The sequence below is a fragment of the Lepisma saccharinum genome, chromosome 18 (assembly GCF_977018435.1).
Source record: "Lepisma saccharinum chromosome 18, izLepSacc3.1, whole genome shotgun sequence".
NCBI lineage: Eukaryota > Metazoa > Arthropoda > Insecta > Zygentoma > Lepismatidae > Lepisma > Lepisma saccharinum.
This window is the reverse complement of record NC_139246.1, coordinates 22,820,889-22,838,303: the sequence shown is the minus strand read 5'-3', so window position 1 is coordinate 22,838,303 and position 17,415 is coordinate 22,820,889. Positions and strand designations below refer to the sequence as shown.

The following is a 17,415-nucleotide window of genomic DNA, read 5'->3' as shown; positions in this document are numbered from 1 at the left end:
ACTGGTATTGTGATCGTGCTGTGATGTGTTAAAATTAAAATATTCTCTACAATTTAATCTCATTTTGGTACTACTTTAACTATACCAGAGACACCTATCAATAATTTATTTTGCATTTTTTTTACATTGCTAACGTACTATTCTGCATTGCGGAACATTTATTTAGGTGAAATAATAATTACATTAACAAGTACTTACAGTGGCGTACCCAGGATTTTTGAAAGGGAGGGGTTATGTACACTTTTTCTGGTACTCAGCCCTCATTTTACCATCTTTTCCTACCTTTGACGTTCTTTTTTTAAGGAATACTGGGCCAAAGGGGGGGTTATAACCCGCACCAACCCCCCCTTGGGCACGCCACTGAGTACTTACTGTTGTTCCTTATTTCCCACAAACCATCCACGGGTAACCCCAAAAACCCTTGACATTAGCCCAAAAATTCACGATAGCCCCACGAACCATCACGGGGACGAGGTATGCCTACTAGTTTAGGTTAGGCCTGTTAGGTTAGGTTCCATTAGCACTCCTTTCGTTCAATTTAGCATATACGGACAATACTTACTTACTTATTCCGATCCTCTTCTACCGATTGGTGTCGAGGTTTTGCAGAGAGCTCGCCATCTGTCACGATCTTCTGCCAACTTCCTTCCTTCACTCCACGAGATGTTCCTCCTGCTCATACGGACAATACGGAGCGTATTTTGCTCTCGTGCAGAAAGCAAATGGCGGCAACAGCAATAGCGCGTCGGAAATAGATTTTCGTACAAAACCACATGCATTCGCATTAAAATGGATCAAAACTACATTCCCGAACATCAAAAACGCTACAGAAAATTATTTGCGTACGTACTTTCTCCTGCAAATTTCAAGAAATCCGTCTCTGGTATAGTAAAGTGTTACCCAAATTTTAACTGGATATAATATGTTTCTACCTGCTGCGCTACTTCTCAACATTTCATGATCTTCATCAAAGCAGAAAAGTTGTGCTAAGTCACTGGCCTCTACAGTTAAGTTATCTGGATACGACCAAGTTAATATATTCATCATATTTTTCTAAAGAAATTTCTGTGTATGTTATTGTTAAGCGCTTAAGAGATAAATATTTAATACTCGAGAAGCTAATAAATGTCCGAGGAAAAACAGAAAAGTTTGACTTGATATGTTTTGGCAACACTAGATTGTTTCCATGGCGGAGGGTACGAAAGTGTTTTGTATCACAGAAGAAATAGGTTTTTCTATTTTATTATTGTATCATAACATTTGAAAAATATTGTTTGGCTATATTACTTTCCTATAAGTGTAAAAATATTGGGAAACAAGGCTTTGAATCAACGATTTATAAAAAGGTTCTTCAAATTGGCTTGACCAAGGTTTGACCATTCAACCAGATTGGATTTGTATGCAAATGTATCTTCACCAATTTCTATTTTTCTCTGTTTAATTTAAGCCATGTGTTACAATAAACGTGCATATACTGTAACTGTATATATTCTTATTTTCCATTTCTGCCGTAAAAAAATAATAATAACCTGCACTTGAGTCGCAGAAAAAAAAATAGCTAAATATGCTTTAATGCATTTAGGTACATATCCAGATGTGCTTGCAGGTGCATGTAGGCTTGTAAATTTTAAAGAATAAAATTCAAGGAGATTTCTTTATAAGCTTCAAATCCTTTACATTAAAATGTCCTGAATATCATCTGTGGTCTGTGAATACACAATTGAATCAATTTGATCGAAACAGCCACAATTTGTAAGTAAAGAAAACAAAATCAACTTACATACTCAGAGCTGGCAATGACAATGAACACTGAAACTCACTTAATCCCACTGTAACATACAGCGAACAAAATTCATCAAAAGTGGGTGGTAACGAGACTTTGATGCAAGAAGATCCATTTAGGTTTTCTGCAGCTCGAAAAAATGTTTTACCACAACAATGTGTTTCTCCCCCCTCCCACTTACATAAACAATGATTCAATTTTCACTGGTCTTCAAAATAATATAAGCTTTATTTGTTTGGTTTCAGGAAGAAATGCATTCGATTGGTAAATGCATGACAAAACAAAGTAAAAAAGATAGCAATAAAAAATATATTAGTAAATCGGTACCAGTTAGATATGCCGGAGACACACATTTAACTCGTGTATTTTCAAATAAAATTCATTTCTACTTACCTCGTATGCATAGCGAAACATTTTTCAACTTTGGATCACTTTTTTTCCATGAAAAAAGCGTTACTTTTTAACATTATAATTATTTATTGGTTGTTGCTAATTTGGCGGGCAAATCTTGACTCACATTGTCTATCGTCATGCAGTATCGTCAGCTGATGTGCAGTGTTTCCAAACTTATGAACCGATAAATGCCGCACAAACTATTCACAAAAGGTTTTTAAGCGAAAATTGATCCACTAACCATTCTCAGAAGGTTAGGTTCAGTTAGGTTAGGCAAACAAAAAATTGAATTGGAAAAAAAACCGCTCACACGTCATCTTGTAAAACTACCACGTGGTTGTTACACTAACACTTATTAACCGAAAAATGATTGTTATTAATCCACAAACCATTCACGGAAGGTTAGGTTAGGCAAACAGAAAATTAAATTGGAAAAAAAAATCCCGCTCACACGTCATCTTGTAAAACTACCGCGTGGTTGCTACACTGACAGGGGGTTACGTAATCGAATGAACGGAACATTTGATTCACGTAGTCGATGGTAATGGCGGCACAACCTATCGTGCAACGGAGATACATGAATGTCGAAAAATACCTTATTTACAGGCCAAATAAGTTGCACAATTTGTAAAAACACTTTCCCCAGCTTCAGAAAGTCCACAAGTACTTTCTCGTCTTTTCTCCTGTAAATTTCAAGAAATGTGTTTCCGGTTTATCTAATCGTTACCATTAAATCTTGTCATTCCAGAAGATAATGAAGTTTGTGTGGTAGATTGGGAGAGTGAGTGTGATTCCAGGAGACTCCTGGCCATTCCGTAAGGGTTGGTTGGCAAGTCTAGGTGCATGATATACGTATATGCTCATATCGATTTGCACGAAAATTTTAGCTGATAATTAGAAAGAAAGCATGTATCAGATTAGGACATCCCCAGAAGATGTATGAAATATTTCCATGCAGGAGTGTGATTACAAATTCTTGCATTGTTTTTTTCCAAAACTCTTGCTATAAGCATAGGATTTGTCAGAATTACCAGAACAGTAGAAGAGTTCTATTTAACACCACAGTGCACATATTCTTTTCATAATGCCATAGGCAGCATGCATAGGGTTTACTAATATATTCCGAATGTTCTATTAGTTTGACCAGCAAACTTATTGTGTTATTAACAGAAGCTCTAGCTAAACAATCTTGCCATTTACTTCATACTTTTCTAACCATTACTGAAAAATGGTGCACAAAAGCAATTTTCTTGTAGGCAGTCCCACTCGCTTATATTTTTCCATGCATATTTTATTATTATTCAACAGTATTTGCATAGTTACTATCCCAAGTAACCACAACCGTTGGACAAATGTCAGTTTGGGAAAGGTTGGATTTACGTTGATTGGCAAATTGATGTTGGGCCAACGGTGGTTGCCAACCATGAAAATGTGAGTCAAAATAACAACTTTCTCATGCTAAGACAACTTTCAAGAGTATGCTATAAATTCTAGATTGTAAAATAAATTGCATGTAAGAGTGTTTCTTTCGACTATTTCAGTTACAGCACATAATGGAAATATAATATTTTTTTTTAATGAAAGTAGATGCTATTTTTAACTTGCAGTCACTCACCACTCCTTTGTCAGCCTCCATGGATGAAAGATGTTTTGAGAATTGCTTATTGTTTGTCTCTTCAGCTGTAGTAGAACAATAACATTCTTACAGGTATCATTGTGAAGGTGGTTAACAATGTTATGTGCAGACTAAATTGCATGAACGATGGAAAACTAAGTGAACTCTTGAAGGTTTCTGTGCTCCACTTAAAGGTATGGTGCCTTGAAAACAATAATACCATGTGACTGAGAAAGTGATGTGTATTTTTTTTTCATAAATATAATTTGTACTATTGTTTACATTTGGCCTCACAATAAATTATGTATATATCAGAACACAAACCTATCTATTTTTTAGTTTTCAGTAGTAAAACATATGTTGGCCCAACATAAAAACTACATGGAACCACAGCCAAAATTACCGTTGCCCAGCGGTATGTTCTTACATTTCGCCCATTTTCCGTACAGTTGGCCTAACGTTGGACCAACCACTTTTGGTTACTTGGGAATTTTGTTTTACTCAATTTTCATAATTTTCAGTGTTCACCTTCATACTTTTTTTTCTTAATAACAAAAGAAATACTCAACACAATCGTGAAAGCATGCAGCAGTGGCACAGCACTGCATTAATAAAAGCAATAGAGTAGGGCCATTATCAGTGCTCATGATATATTGTAGATGGAGTAGGCATAAAGAATTCCCTGTTTACAAAACAGCTGTGATCAGTGCTTGAAGTGAAAATGTTTAACTTGGGGATGCTCCTATGGTTTAGCATGTTGACAGCTGGAGAATGCTTTGCAAAAGTTTTGTAGTTGTGGGTTACCATCCCCCTTCACTTCGAGCACTGGCTGTGATAATATTCCAATATTTCTAAGTGCTGCTTTACTGAAACATGTACTTCTGTAAAATATATTTTTTCCTACATTTTTCTTGAGAAGGTCCTATAAACCTTCTATTCTGAAACAACCAACGATGTTTATGCAGATGACATATTATGATAACCTGCAGTGCTTTTTTTTTTTTTTTTTTTTTTTTTTTTTTTTTTTTTTTTGTACACTGTTAATTATTATATCATGTTAAGCCTGGGCTGGATGTTTCTCTCAACAGCTGAAAACTGCTTCTCCTTCTATTGACAAAATCTCCTAACATAAGCTTCCAATTTCGATGAAACTCTGCAAGGCTTTTCTAGAAGGATACACGGAGTGATGTAATGAATAAAAAATCAATTTGGGATTCTAGTTTGGCGTACAAAAAGTTGGAAATTCAGCATTAATTGGATCTGAAAGCAGCTTTAAATGGGGCGTTTGAAGAGTTTTAAACCATTTTAGCATTTAAGTTCAATATTGTGCATCTTAATGTCGTGAATTTATATAGATAATTCCAAGCGTTTGCACAATATCTTCAACAGAAATTACATAATTTTATTTAAAAAAAGACAAGTATTTAGTTCCCACGCCTTTTGCAAGTTCGAGGATTTTCCGCTTATGGCGCTGCTGTCACTTCTGGGCAAGCAACCCTCTGAATGTGTATTCTCCCATCTGCAGCACCGGTCATGTGCCGCTCGGAGCGGAGGAGGGGGAGGGTTTCACACCGCAATTTGTAAACTTATCTTGCTTTGACATCTGGTTTATGTTTTGTCCGCGCAAAGACCTTGGAAACTCAGGGAAGTGCATTCATTCCTTCAGTGGGTGTCTACTTTCAAAATACAAGACAGACAGTCTTGCAAGTCGAGGAAGTGAATCGCCATCACTTAGTTTACACAAATTACGTCGGTTCGTACAAGTCTGATCCGAATCAAGAAAGCCAGTTACTTCGTTGACTTACTCTGTGATGCTCTCCGGTTTTTTTTTTTACATATCTAGGTTATATGCATCATAATGGGAATTGAAGAAAAAGTAGGATGGAAGAGGGTGGTTCAGAGATTCCCATTTTCGCATTTTGACTTTTGTTTTTACCTAATACAATAATTATACTTATACTAAATCTTTTGCGCCGCGGTGAGACCCAAGAACTGACTTATTTTAATTTATTGAAGCTCAAAGTAAATAATAAAACAAAAATTTAAATTAACATTCATCATCATATTATTATTATTATTATTATAAAACGTAAAGCACAAAATTTAATAGGACGACAATGCTCTGTGTGGCTTTGGTGTGGAGTAACAAAATTTTAATAAATTTATTTCCAAACCATGAATTTCATCTGAAATTAATGATCTCCCCGATCGCATAGTGGAAACGTCATCACCTTGTAATCAAGGGTTCCCGGGTTAGGGTTAGGTCCAATCCCAATTAGTCTATCTGTGCATAACATAGGACTTAATACAAAAATTAATATAAGATTATGTAAAAATTGACAATTTTGACTGACGTGTCGGCGTTAAATGAATCTAAAAATTAAAAGACAAATTATACAAAAATAACAGAAAATTTATGTTACTGGTTGAAAGATGTGGAGGCTGGGGAAAATGAGACAGGAGACACTTTCCTGGAATCCCCTTCAATTTGAACAGTGACTTGACATTGGTAACATTAACTGAGGAAGCATTCATTCATTAACTGACATTCCAGCCTATATGACTTATGACCTTGCGGTGCATCACAGTCAGAAATCTGGTGAAATCTTAATATTTAGTTTCAAGTGGGATCCAAACCACTCCTTCGGGAGCGGCGTGCCTTCACCGGCTATTGAACCCGGTGCCCTCTGATTACAAGGTGTTACCATTAAGCCACCTGGTGGGCCCTCCTTAGTAATGCATAATATTTTAATACAATTGAATTGTGTTCCTTTTCCAGCAGTTTAGCGAGTAAAAGATTAAAATTAAGCTTACTCTCGAAACTAGGGAGACTTTTTTTTCCGCCTCATTTGAGCTGGAGTCTAGAACTTGTAATACAGAAAACTCCCTTTTATCTTTCTCTGTGTGTAAAACCATAGTATCTTTTTCACGATTAGGTCTTGTTCCATTTTCCCTCCTGTGTTCTTTGCTCTCTCTCCCTTGCTCAGATATAGAGCTTCCTTCATTTCTAGCCCTTCTCTTTCTCTCTCTTTCTATAGTTGTTTTCTGTATGCCTATATTTTTGTTTCTCTTCCTTCCTTTATCTCTTTATCGTTCTGTACTCTTTTTTTTCTTTGTTCCTTTTCTCACTCCATCGTGAGAAATGTTTATCTTCATTTCTCTCAATCCACCCCTCCCTCTGTTATTATTGTCTGTTTTGGTTGGTTTTCCTCTTCCTTTTCCTCTCTTTCAGCCTGTGTTGCCTCTTTATTTCCACTGGAGGCACATGGCACAGTGGTTTGGATCCCACTTTAAACTGTAGGTCCACTCCCGATTAGCCTTTCTGTGCATAAAGTGGACTTAAAACCACAAATCAATCAATCAATCTTTATTTTCACTTTCATTCTCTATCCTTTGGTTTTTAAGCATCACGCTCCAGCCTCCTTTAGCCTCCCCCGCCCCTAGGGGTGTCGTCCTCCACTGGTACCTATTTATTTGAGAATGGGTGAACCCCAGAGCCACTTTATGAAGAGAGAAGGCCGCAAAAATCCGACCTCACAAAACACGCCCAGGAACCTAATCTTAGTTTCCAGCAGGCCAGTGAGACGCCCAGCCGACTTTACAAAGGGAAAACTTCCCTGTTATTCTCCTTCAATACTTTTTTTTTTTTTTTGGAAATCAACTTTAATCTCTATTTTTTTCATTCCAAAAAGAATAGTTTCGGAGAATTAGAGATTATAAAAAGGAATTCACCTTGGCTTTTCTGTCACTTTTGAGCCGAGGACTATTTAGGGGAGGGAGATCCAGAGGGCACTGGCATACGCAGAGGGGGTACTAAAGGAGCTACAGCCCCCCCGAAATTTTTAGAAAATAAAAAATTCAAATGAAGGTAGTAATAAAGTCGAAAAAACTCAAAATGACCCCCAATAACAATTTTTGTGTTTGAATTACTTTTAAAACGAAGGTTTAAAATGGTAATTTGAGCTCATACCAAATGAAAATAAAACACCAACACTGAAATTCATTTACGGCAATGTATTCTATCATTTAACCAAATATTTAATCTCCCTCTATATTAGAGCACAGCCAATTATGATTGTGAACTGATAGCAAAAAGTTTGTTTGTTAAACTTGTTTTAAGACCAATTTATGCACAGAAAGGCAAATCGGGACTGGACGTATAGTTTAAAGTGGGATCCGAGCCACTCAGTGGGGTAGCGCAGATCTTTGGCTCCCCCCTGCAAGTAAAATATTGAGGGCCCCCTTAGTGTAAAAAAAAAATATGATGCCAGAGTGGGACGGAGGTACAATAGTTAGCTAGTATCTGCCCTCCCCCCTTCGTTGTACAAGAAATTAACTTTTACCTCAAATATTATGCCTTCCCATTTTTTTGTTATCGACTTATATCACTGTAGTACCTTCTTGAAACTAAATCAGGATGGTCTGAATCTCTGAAAAATAACTGGAAGAAGAATCTGAAAATATTTTCTCTACTTCAACGCAGGGACACAGCCAGGTATCACTTTTGGAGGAGGGGGAAGCTTCCCGCTGCCAAATATTTTGTTCCTGATGCTTTGTATTTTTGCTTGAAATATTTTTTTAATGATGTTACATATATTACACAGATATTAAAAAATACTGTTTTGGTGGAATTGTAAAATGATAGTAAACACTCCTCTTTTGGACTTTGAGGTGGACGTGCCTTCAGCCCCTGGTTCCTCCAGGCCAAGATTCAACGTAAGAGTCGCTCATATTAGCCTTCTAATACTGAGTGAGTAATATACTCAAGCAACAAACTTATCCTTCAGTAAAGGGGGTTGAACCGGACATCTAGATTGTCTGTAGTAACCTATCACAAGGTACATTTCAATCTGCTACGAAGAAATAACTGCGGACTCTAGTATTGAGTGATAGATAATAAAGCTGCGAAGAAACTCTATTCACTGAAAATTTGTCACTCCACGAAATGCAGCTTGGAAGGACTGAAACCCCCCCCCCCCCCCCGACCCAACAAAATAAAAGAAGGTTGCCACAGGTTAGTAGACCTCAACATCATTATACATAATTTTAATGCTGCCATTCTTTTTTCGATAGACCAGTGATCATACTTTCTTAAATACTTTTTCATGAAACAAGAACCTTTTTATTAATAGACCATCAGTGCTCGAATTTGCATAATCATTCTCCTTCACCTACTGCATTATCTTCAAGTTGTTTCACACAAGGATCCTTCCTTCTATCCCCAACGCGAACAAGGAAATTTTCAGCGAGGAATTTTCCCTTCGAACACTGCAGATAAAAAAATCGTAAAACATTGGAAAATAAGAAGTAGTTCGACAGAAATGTCCACAAAATGCCAAATTGTAAGAAAAATGAACTTACAAATTACACAAAATAATGGTCACATTTAACTCATACGTTGTATACCCTGCGTGGCAGAGGATGGGATAATGGTCTTTACTGCAAAGGGATAATTTACTATGGGTCCCACTTTTAACTAAGGTTTTCGTCCCCTTTGAAGTAAAATGTAACAAGTGTAGACAATATGGGAAATTCATTTCAGCTCTTATTTCAATATGAAAAGAATTGTGACCCCCTTGAAAATATTAGGTGGGAAGTTACATTTTAAATATCACGTGTAAAACTAAAAGGTTACAAATTAACAATTTTGATGTTTATTGTAAAATAAGGATAGACTGGTTGAGCAACTGAATATTTCTACTGGATTCATAACTGTAGACAATTGACACGCTACACTACGTTTACGACAAACTGCGTAGATACAAAGGTATGAGATGAGGGATATTTTCCTATCGATGGACATCTGCGAGCCAGTAATTTAATTCTGCATTTCTGAGGGGGACCCATATGACAAGTTACTGGGGCCCCTCTGGCTGAGATAATACGTCACTGCTTGTTATCGCAGACGTCGTATATGATGTTACTGGGAACTAGATTTCTGTTTCGTAAATCGATTTTTTTTATAAGCGACACTATATGTGGAATTTCTGCGATTATATAAAATATTCAAGAGCGCATTGTGGGGCTCCTACACCTCCCCCCCCCCCTTCATTGCCACTGGAGCCACTACGCCTCCACCGAGTATTGAATCGGGGGTCCCTTGATTACAAGGCGACGACGTCACCACTACGCCATCGGAGAGGCCCTGATAACACAAAGTGTGTAGCTTCTTGTACGAGAACAGTAACAACAGGATCCTGATTCCAAAGTGGAGAATTTATATTTTAGGTATTTTACTACATAATCTATGTTAGTTGGCCATTTTACTGTAACGAAATGAATGTACAGACGGAAACAAAAAGAAACATGCAGCTTCACAGTGCATAGGCTGGTGATCTCAAAGGACGATGTGTAAGGTTTTTTTTCAACTAAGGAAAGGAAAACAGTTATTCTTCAGGGTTTCGGCACATCTGTCAGTGGCCAGTGGGAACGACCATTCATTCTCCCCCTCTCCCTGCCAGATCGTAAAAGCAGCGAGGTCGGGTTGCTGAAACTGGGTAACGATGGTAAGAATATGGGAGTTTTGTGACTGGGAAAAAGGAGAATTTCTTGAAAGCGACGTCAGCGCCTCCCTCGTGTTCCCTTGGTACTGTTGTTAGAACGGAACTAAGGACACCCTCGAAATTTGGATTTCTTTCAACATCCAGCCGAGGCTTAAGCAGCCATATTGGGTCACATTCCATATTCTGGGTGTAAAAAAAGAAAGAATGATATTGTTTCCAATCCCACTTTGTCAGATACATCTTACATTATGAAGTGCATTAAAATCATGCGGAATGCATGTTTTCACATCATAAAAACCTATTTCTTACTAAAAAAAATAACAGTAGGAAAATGTATTCTGATTCTGCTCTTGCTGACACAAACAACTGAAGTAGTGACAAAAATAATAATAAATATTTCCAATATAAACTTTTTTCATTTAGTATACTTGTATAACTGGACAAGCAGTGGGTGGTAGATCCTTTTGCCTAGATTTTGAAATTTTTTAGTTTAATAAAATCCAGAATACACACACAAATGTATCACAGAAGTAGATATTTAAGTTAATGAGCGTTTCAAGAAAACATACATTTTTGTATGTTACAGGTAATTTTTCGTCATGGTATCATTTGTTTAACAATACTATGCCATTATGAAATTATATATCTTTTGTTTTATTTAAAAGCCTGTATTTTATCGAAATACCCTTTCTATGGATGATAACATATTTGTTCACAGGTGAGAGAGAGAGTTAGTTAGTTTATTTGTTGCATTGCATAGTACCAATAATGACGGAAATAATATAGAAGTTGGCTTTATAAAATGCTATTTTGTTCTTTACAGATGTCAACTGAAGGAGGACCACATTCGTCATTGATACCAGACGTAACATGCAGCATTTTAAATGAAGTAGGAGTAATGTATAAGGAAAAAGGGACATGTAGGTTATATAATCTAGATAACTTATTGGTAGAGGCACATATTTTTTTGTAAATAAAGAAGTAACATTTCAGTACAGAAACTAGTTAATTTCGGGTTCAAAAGCGGTATATAAAATGACATTTTTCTTTTAAAATTGTGAATATAATTCTAAATTTAATTTATAAACCACTTATTATATACAAAATAAACTTATCCCTTCTAATGGAACATTTATGTAGTTAGCAGATTATTAAGTTTATTTCTGTATAAAGGGATCCATTTTTGTTTCTCAAATATTTACAGTAGAATGAATCATTTTTTCCAGTGAATTGCATAATTTACATGATAATTCAAACTTCAGATAGTGTCGTGCCAGTAAATAAACTCTAAATTTTGTGTTTAAGAGTCTATTTTGCATTTTGCAGTTCATTTTGTGACAAAATGGTAGGAAAATTCACCTCACACCTGTCAGAAACATTAAAAATTAACATTAGAATGTATTATTTCACATTTCGTGTTTTCTTCAAAAATGAAATATGTATACCTCTACTTATTGGAAATAATAATAATAATGTACTTCTGGTATTATTATTAGGGATAGGCTGATACTTCACCAGCAAGACTCAAAATTAACAATTGTAAAAACGATAGTAAATAATTTTGTTTTGTACTTCTTTCTATTTCTAATGTTATTAATAGGGCTCAGATGTTATAAAATTACTTTATGTATGAATATGCAAGCTTCATTTTTCATTAATAACAAAAGTGTCATGTACTAGTGAATGTATTTGAATAATTGGACAAATCTGGATTTTTCGTGGTTTAAACTGTTCAAACTTTACAAATTTTATTGTGGCTCGTTAAGATTTTGTTATTCCAGCTATAAAGATGTTTGTGTACCGAAGTATAATTACCAGGCGTAGACGAAACTAAAAATTATTCTGCACCAGCCCCTCTTTTTTCAGGAGACAGTTTCTTTTTTTTAATACAGACCAAAAAGCCATGAATCCAAGCTTAAAACATTTCATTTATTAAATTAATAAAGGATTGGATTAAAAGTAATTAATTCTTGCACCCAAGTGGCCTTCCTCAAGAAGATTCAACTGGTAACACCATGGTTAAACTACACTCATGACCATGAAATTAGGCAGGTGGCAGAAGTTTGTGCTGCACAACCCCATGTGTTCAGAGGTTTAAATGAATGAAAGATCTCGTAGATTTGGTCTTTGTAATCCATGTGACACAAACTGACAGTATTTGCTCAAAAGGTTAGGGTTGACTCAAGAGTTCCCCAAAGAGGTGTCGGTCTGACACTCGAACTGGGCAATGCAGCCTGTTGACTTTCCCACACAGTGCTGACACCAGCAACTTTTGTCCCGCTCTCGCTTTGCTTTTCCCATACATGGCACCAGCACAATTCCGCCTATTTTCGTGGCCATGCGTTTATATAATACATTCTAATACATGGCTGACTCTACCATATTGCTGCAGATTTTGAAATTCGGCTAGCAACAGTGCAAAAATGCATAATGCCATGTTTGTTATTCTGATTTAATGATACATAAATATTTTTTTAAAAAATATTTTACTCATTATTTAAAAAAAAGCAAACTTGAAATACCGTATTTACGCGTGTATAGTGCACGTGCGTGTATAATGCGCACTCTGGTTTTGGATAGGTAAAAGTGATAAAAAATTATATCTCGTATATAATGCGCAGTACAATCCAGTTTCAAGAAATGGCTTTCTTAGTTGTAGGTTGTAAATCTGTTGCTATGCTGATCAAGAGTGAATGATGTCATACTTATTCAATTGCTTATTGCTTTAATGTAACATTTATACGAGGCACATTCAGGACTTTCCAAATAGCAGTACTAGTACTATAAAAATCAGAACATTTCTTCATTTTTTGATGAACTTATTTCAACCACATTTCACATTAGCGTCGTTATCTTAAATGGAATACTGTTTCCATATTCAGAAACTGCAGGATTCAAGCTTTACAACGATATATAACATGATAGGGTTCCGTAAACATGAAAAATCAATGTAAGTGTCCCAAAATCATGGAATGACCCTGTATGGTTTCATGTTGGCTGTCTGAATTATTCCGTGCATAATACGCACCACAGTTTTTGGGGGCAAAAATTTTGGAAAAAAGTGCGCATTATACATGAGTAAATACGGTATGTTTTACAAAAAATTTCCAAACTGGATTTAAAAATTCAGGCACTAGGGTGAAAATTTTCAGGTGCACCCTGTATTTACCTTCCCTGATTACTACTTTTTCATTTTTCCTTTTATTCAGCACAGGAGAATAAAATAGTAACATATTTGTCACTTTCCAGTTACAGACGAAATGCTGTTGTCATTGCATAACGTATTTGGGAGCCCTCTGGAAAGAGCGTTGGAGTTACTGGATGCAAACGGAATCACGATGCTCCATTCACCCAGTGGGCGTTGCATAATGCAAGTTACAGGAAGCTCTGGGAAGTTGTACACGCTCTTTCCCTCCGTCAATTATTGCCCATGCCCGGCATATCATTTCCAAGTGATAGGAACCAAGATGCATGTTTCATGCAAGCACGTAATAGCAGCCTGCATTGCAGAAGTTACTGGGAAGCACAGAGAAGTTGAAGTTAGCAATGATGAGATTAGCAGAATCTTGTGCGAGAGTTCTGGCATAATGCATACATAATGTCTTTTAAGAGTGTGGTGTTTTCTGTATGTCCTGAACTTGGTAAATCCATCCCCAAATGTGCATGGATTAGTATCATGGTACGGAACCTGTTTTTTTTATACAAGAAATATACGTTCCATGTTGATACTTTTATATTTTCATATATCCTCAAGTTTCTGTACATAGCAACTTCATCTGTTCAATGTAGCTGTAGAAAAAACTGATTGTAAATATCTACCTTACCTGTCTTCCACCTCATTTCATATTGAAAATTAAAATTGTGTTATTGCTTTAAATGCCCTTTCATCATGAGCCTAGTGTCTAGCCTGTCATTTAGAATCATGTATAAAATTGTAACACCTAGATTGTGGAATACTTGCTTCTTGTCTAAGTCTACAGCAATGAGCAAACGTCTATAATAAGTTTGTCCATTGTACTTGAGTTAGGCAACATACATAATGCATTATGGGAGAGCAAGTCTTTGAGGCTCTAAATGTCTCATTTGTATTGAAGGTTACAGTACAAATACAAAAAGTCATGGAAAAAATCTGGATGTAATACAGGGTAATTGAAAATAATTCCTCCGGTTACAAATGACTGCATTATTTTTTTATGAAGATGCAGGAATTATATGCTCAGGAAACAGTCCATAATTTTGTTTACATATCTTACAGATATTCTATGTGACTCCACATATTCATGTGGATGATGTCTAAACAATAATCCAATTCCCACCGTACATGAGCACGCATGTTTGTTGTCACTGACTCCAGAGTACTGAATATGCAAACATTGAGTTCATCTAACATTGGGGCAATCGTAGCACATACATGGTATCCCTAACATGCCCCCATAAGAAAATGATGTGGGGTTTAGGTCAAGAGACTCTGCGGGCCACTTATAACACCTTATCATCATGCCCAGAACGAGCAATCCGATAGTTCAAAAGTTTTTCATTCAATGAAGAACAAACGTCAAGATGCCAGTGTGGCAGTGCTCCATCTGGCTGAAATATAAATTTAATGAATATTCATTTACTTGTGGAAAGAACCACAGCTCCAATGTTTAAGTAAGTGTTCCCTGTTAATGGTGGTTCCTATGAAAGGTAGGCATGCTTGAACACATGGCAGGAATTAGATTAGCATTTAGATGTTGTTTATGTGGCCATGGGGAGTGAGACAGAACAGTTATTCCATGAGCATGTAATCACTGTATCTTCATTAACACTAAAATACTTGGCACACACAGGTGATGTACAGGGTGGGAAATAACCTTTTGCTAGGGGTCCACAGTAAAAAGTAACAACAATTAAGAAATTATGGTAATACCAAATGTTTACTACGACAATTGTGGTTACAAAAACAAAATTAAAAGTTAGTATGTCCGCCGCTTGCTTCTCTCACAATACGTAGACGATCAGGGTAGGAGCTCAGAAGATTCGCAAACAAGTCCGTATTCCATTCCATGTCACGAAGGACTTGTTCCAGATGTGCAAGGAGTGTTGCCCGGGAATAGCGGTCCGGTCCACGTTCCACTATCATCAAGGACTCAACTGCGTTCTTCAGAATAGCCCCAAAATGCTCCGCTGCATTCAGGTCCGGTGATGCACCCGGCCATTCAGAACTGCTGAAGAAGTCAATGCCACTTCGCCGAAGAAGGTCTTGGTTTTAGCATTTGCCTTGAAGCAAAGTGCTTTGTCGTGAACTAACTTTTAATGTTGTTTTTGTAACCACAATTGTCGTAGTAAACATTTGGTATTACCATAATTTCTTAATTGTTGTTACTTTTTACTGTGGACCCCTAGCAAAAGGTTATTTCTCACCCTGTACTATGTACAAATTTCAATGAAAAATGAAGGCTTGGCCAGGAATTGAACCTAGCGTGCCGTGCCATTGCTGAGCTAGTACTGGTATCACCAGGTTTATTTGCTCTTGCTGTTTTACCTGCATGGAATTTTGTCTCTTAGCGCTGGGTCTGTTGTCTTTGAAATACTGTTGATGTTGACAGTCCCTGGCAGGGATTTGATTGTTTTCTCTCTCTCTCACACACACACACACACGTGCATGCGTGTATACATTTACTTAAAGTTGTGTCAAAACTGGGGGGGGCAAGGACATTTTACTTTTTCTTGGTAGACAAAGCTTAGCATTAAATGGTCATAGTACAAGGAAGCAAAAAGTGGGAGAGCAACTGATTCCTCCATTGCCCCCCCCCCAAAAAAAAAATTGCTGCCACCTGTAGGGTGAGGTAAAGTTCCGTGTGTCATGAAGGCATATAAGGGGGTGGTTTTGATCACAAGCTTGGTTATCTTTACTCCCCAATCATTTGTAATTGGATGGATCACTTTGTATTACTTTTATAATGCACCAGGGTTCTGAAAAACAAAGTTTTAAGCATTGTCACTTATAATCATAAGTATCATAAATATAAAAGATATACTTTTGTATTTAATTATTTCGATAAATATTTTATATCTACATGTTTCGCTTGATATGAAATTAATAAATATAGATAAACTAGTACTCACTTTATTTGTGAAACTTTTTTTTTCCTTCTGTTGCTTAAGTTCCAACGAGGATGGTGGCAGTGGCCACTGAAATTAATCAAACAAAGAAAAAACAGTTTCGCAGATAGTCAGTACTACAAACTAAACTCCGTGACACAACAGCCCTTGAAGAGCCAGGGCATGCCAGAGTGGCTTTTCATCGGGTAGCGCGTGGTCACCACATTGGATCCCATCGCCACTGTTTTCTAGATTTCGTGACTGGAACCTGCTACTTCTTCTTTTCAAGTAGCTTCCCAATTGTCCTCACGGCGCTGGGTCAACGCTGAATTTTTGGGAGCTTCCCTTGGGAATCGAACCCGCGACTGCTTGCACCAAAGGCGAGAGCGCTAACCAATTGGCTACGTGGGAACTCATAAAGTGTGTTTCTCTGTATTTATCTTACTGCATTTCATTTCCCAATTATGAATGAAATTAATCTTGTTACTTGTTGAAAATTGAACCAAAAAAGACTTTCATAGCTGTGAATGAGCTAAAATCTTATGGACCCATGTTTTTTTTTCCATATATTTTGAATCTCTCACACACACACACATTCATGCATGCACACACTTACTTAAGGTAAGGTAAAGTTCACCATGCTCTGGTCACCTCTACCCTACATGTTTGCCACCATGTACCCATTGAACCCTAGAGCCACTTTGTGAGGGACAAGGCTGAAAAAATTCCAACCTTGGGCCTACCATGTAGATGGCAGATGCCCTACCAAATAGACCACCATGACTTCCACACACTTATGTGGTTTAAAAAATCTACAACGTGCATTCTTTACACCTAGTCTTATTGAAAATGAAGTTTCTCTGTAGTAAAGCTGTGGAAATTATTCCAAACATGCACATTGGGTGGCTTGTTCTGAAAATTTGGCTTGGTGTTCTGCAAAAATTTCATTTATTGAATATGTTGTACAGGGTAATTCAAAATGAATGGTGCAACTTTACTCACTTATTATGACGTTACTATTTATGATAGAAAATCAG

The 17,415-nt window shown here is 36.8% G+C and overlaps 1 protein-coding gene across 5 annotated transcripts; it reads left to right on the top strand.

The window, feature by feature from the left end:
- The first annotated feature begins 723 nt into the window (after positions 1–723).
- On the top strand, positions 724–14,253 carry LOC146001901 (zinc finger SWIM domain-containing protein 7-like). Of its 5 annotated transcripts, none has more exons than XM_083139623.1 (3): positions 724–1,346; positions 11,118–11,214; positions 13,544–14,253. In XM_083139623.1, the coding sequence occupies exons 2-3, from the start codon at positions 11,118–11,120 to the stop codon at positions 13,891–13,893; spliced, it is 447 nt and encodes a 148-aa protein (XP_082995749.1). In that variant the 5' UTR covers positions 724–1,346; the 3' UTR covers positions 13,894–14,253. The 5 variants fall into 5 exon arrangements, with proteins under 5 accessions (XP_082995749.1, XP_082995748.1, XP_082995747.1 ...); XM_083139622.1 differs by having other exon boundaries at positions 724–1,370; XM_083139621.1 differs by having other exon boundaries at positions 725–1,196.
- The last annotated feature ends 3,162 nt before the right edge of the window (positions 14,254–17,415 follow it).